Source organism: Daldinia childiae, assembly GCF_008694065.1.
Source record: "Daldinia childiae strain JS-1345 chromosome Unknown Scaffold70, whole genome shotgun sequence".
Lineage (NCBI taxonomy): Eukaryota > Fungi > Ascomycota > Sordariomycetes > Xylariales > Hypoxylaceae > Daldinia > Daldinia childiae.
This window is the reverse complement of record NW_022984711.1, coordinates 421-2027: the sequence shown is the minus strand read 5'-3', so window position 1 is coordinate 2027 and position 1607 is coordinate 421. Positions and strand designations below refer to the sequence as shown.

Below are 1607 nucleotides of genomic sequence, written 5' to 3'. Positions count from 1 at the left end.
CCAGGGTGGTTTCTCGTACGCGATATCGAATAGCGTATCGTGTATCGGAATCGATACGCGATACGCGATACGCGATACAGAAATCCCTATTCAATACGATATCGCGTATCGATTAGCTTACCTCAGTGCTCAACCTGGCTGCTTAAATAAAATTTCTTCTCTTTGTTCATCTCGGGATGGCTTGGCATAGAGCCGCCCACACCTTACACGTCGCCAGCATGTCTTCCCCCGAGCTCTTTGACGACATCAGCGATTCCTTTTCAGCTATCAATAGCCCTCAATTATCGCGACATAGTAGCCGGAGTCCCGAGCGGTCACCATCGTCCTCTGTCTCGTCCTCTTTACGGCGGAAGCGAGGTCGTACGGCCCATGACACATGGAGCCATTCCCGTAATCCCCGCCCCGGTGAGCCCGAACGCGATAGTAAAAGTACCCGGTACTGGTACTGTCGCTATTGCGAGAATCCCATGTATAGGACACTGTCAACCACCTCCGCTCGGAGACACCTCGACAAGGTCCATAACATTCAACTTGAGGCAGCAGAACCAGCAATTAAGAAGAAGCGTGACGTTCACATCCGTCAGATTTTTGAGAAACAAGCTGTAAAGGCAAAGCAAACAGAAGATACACACCATCATGAGGTCTTCCAGAGTGTGCTTCATAAAGGCGCGATCTCCGAAGCTCTTGCAAGGCTTATCACAATGAGAAACCTTTCCGACCGCTGCGTGGAATGGCCTGAGTTCCACGCGCTGTTGAAACTCGTTAACCCTGCTATTGAAAACGAGGTAATATCTTCTCATTCAGAGGTTACAAAAATCATCACCAGGACATACGAACAACATAGAGAAGCGCTTCGGGACAAGCTCCAGTTGGCCAAGTCAAAGATCCACCTCACTGTTGATGTTTGGAGCTCACCAAACCGTGTTGCCTTTCTCGCTATCTGTGCTCACTTTGTCGACGAGACCAATAGGCTGCTGAAGGCGCTAATTGCGTTGCCGGAGCTTCGCGACGGGAAAGGTGCGAGCGAACAGGCAAAGGTCCTCATGCCGGTCCTCGAGGAGTACGAGATAGCCTCGCGACTTGGATATGTCACTGGCGACAACCACGGCTCTAACGATAAGCTCTGCCGCCTTCTTCGTGATTTCCTTCGAGATCAATACGACGTTGACTGGGATCCCATTCAGCACCGAATTCGATGTCAGGGTCACGTTATTAATCTTGTAGTTCAGGCATTTATGTTCGGTAGAAATCCTGAGGCTGTAGACGAGGCCGTACGCCAGGTTGAAGCTGGCGAGGGGACCGAGGTCGACGTCGCCCTGGTGGAGCAGTTGAAGAAGGGTGGCAGAGACAGCTGGCGGAGAATCAGGCCCTTGGGTAAACTCCACAATATTGCCGTCCATATCCGCTCCGATTCTGGTCGCTATAGAGCCTTTCAAGAGCTTGCTGGTAAGCAGCTGGGCTTAGACAACGACACACGGTGGAACTCTTGGTATATCCTCATTAACCGGGCGATTGAATTGGAGCAGGCAATCGACCAATACACAAAAGCGTTCCACAACGATCTGCGAGACGATTTCTTGACCTTGGACGATTGGCAGCAATTAAAG

General features: G+C 51.0%; 1 protein-coding gene across 1 annotated transcript in view; it reads left to right on the top strand.

Annotated features, from left to right (window-relative positions):
* Nucleotides 1-218: 218 nt before the first annotated feature.
* The window catches only part of GL218_09628 (uncharacterized protein), a gene marked incomplete at both ends in the record, with an annotated part of 1809 nt that continues 420 nt past the window's right edge, over nucleotides 219-1607 (top strand). The window contains one exon of the mRNA XM_033586460.1: nucleotides 219-1607. This exon is cut by the window's right edge and continues 68 nt beyond it. Within this exon, the coding sequence (XP_033433295.1) occupies nucleotides 219-1607 (1389 nt within the window).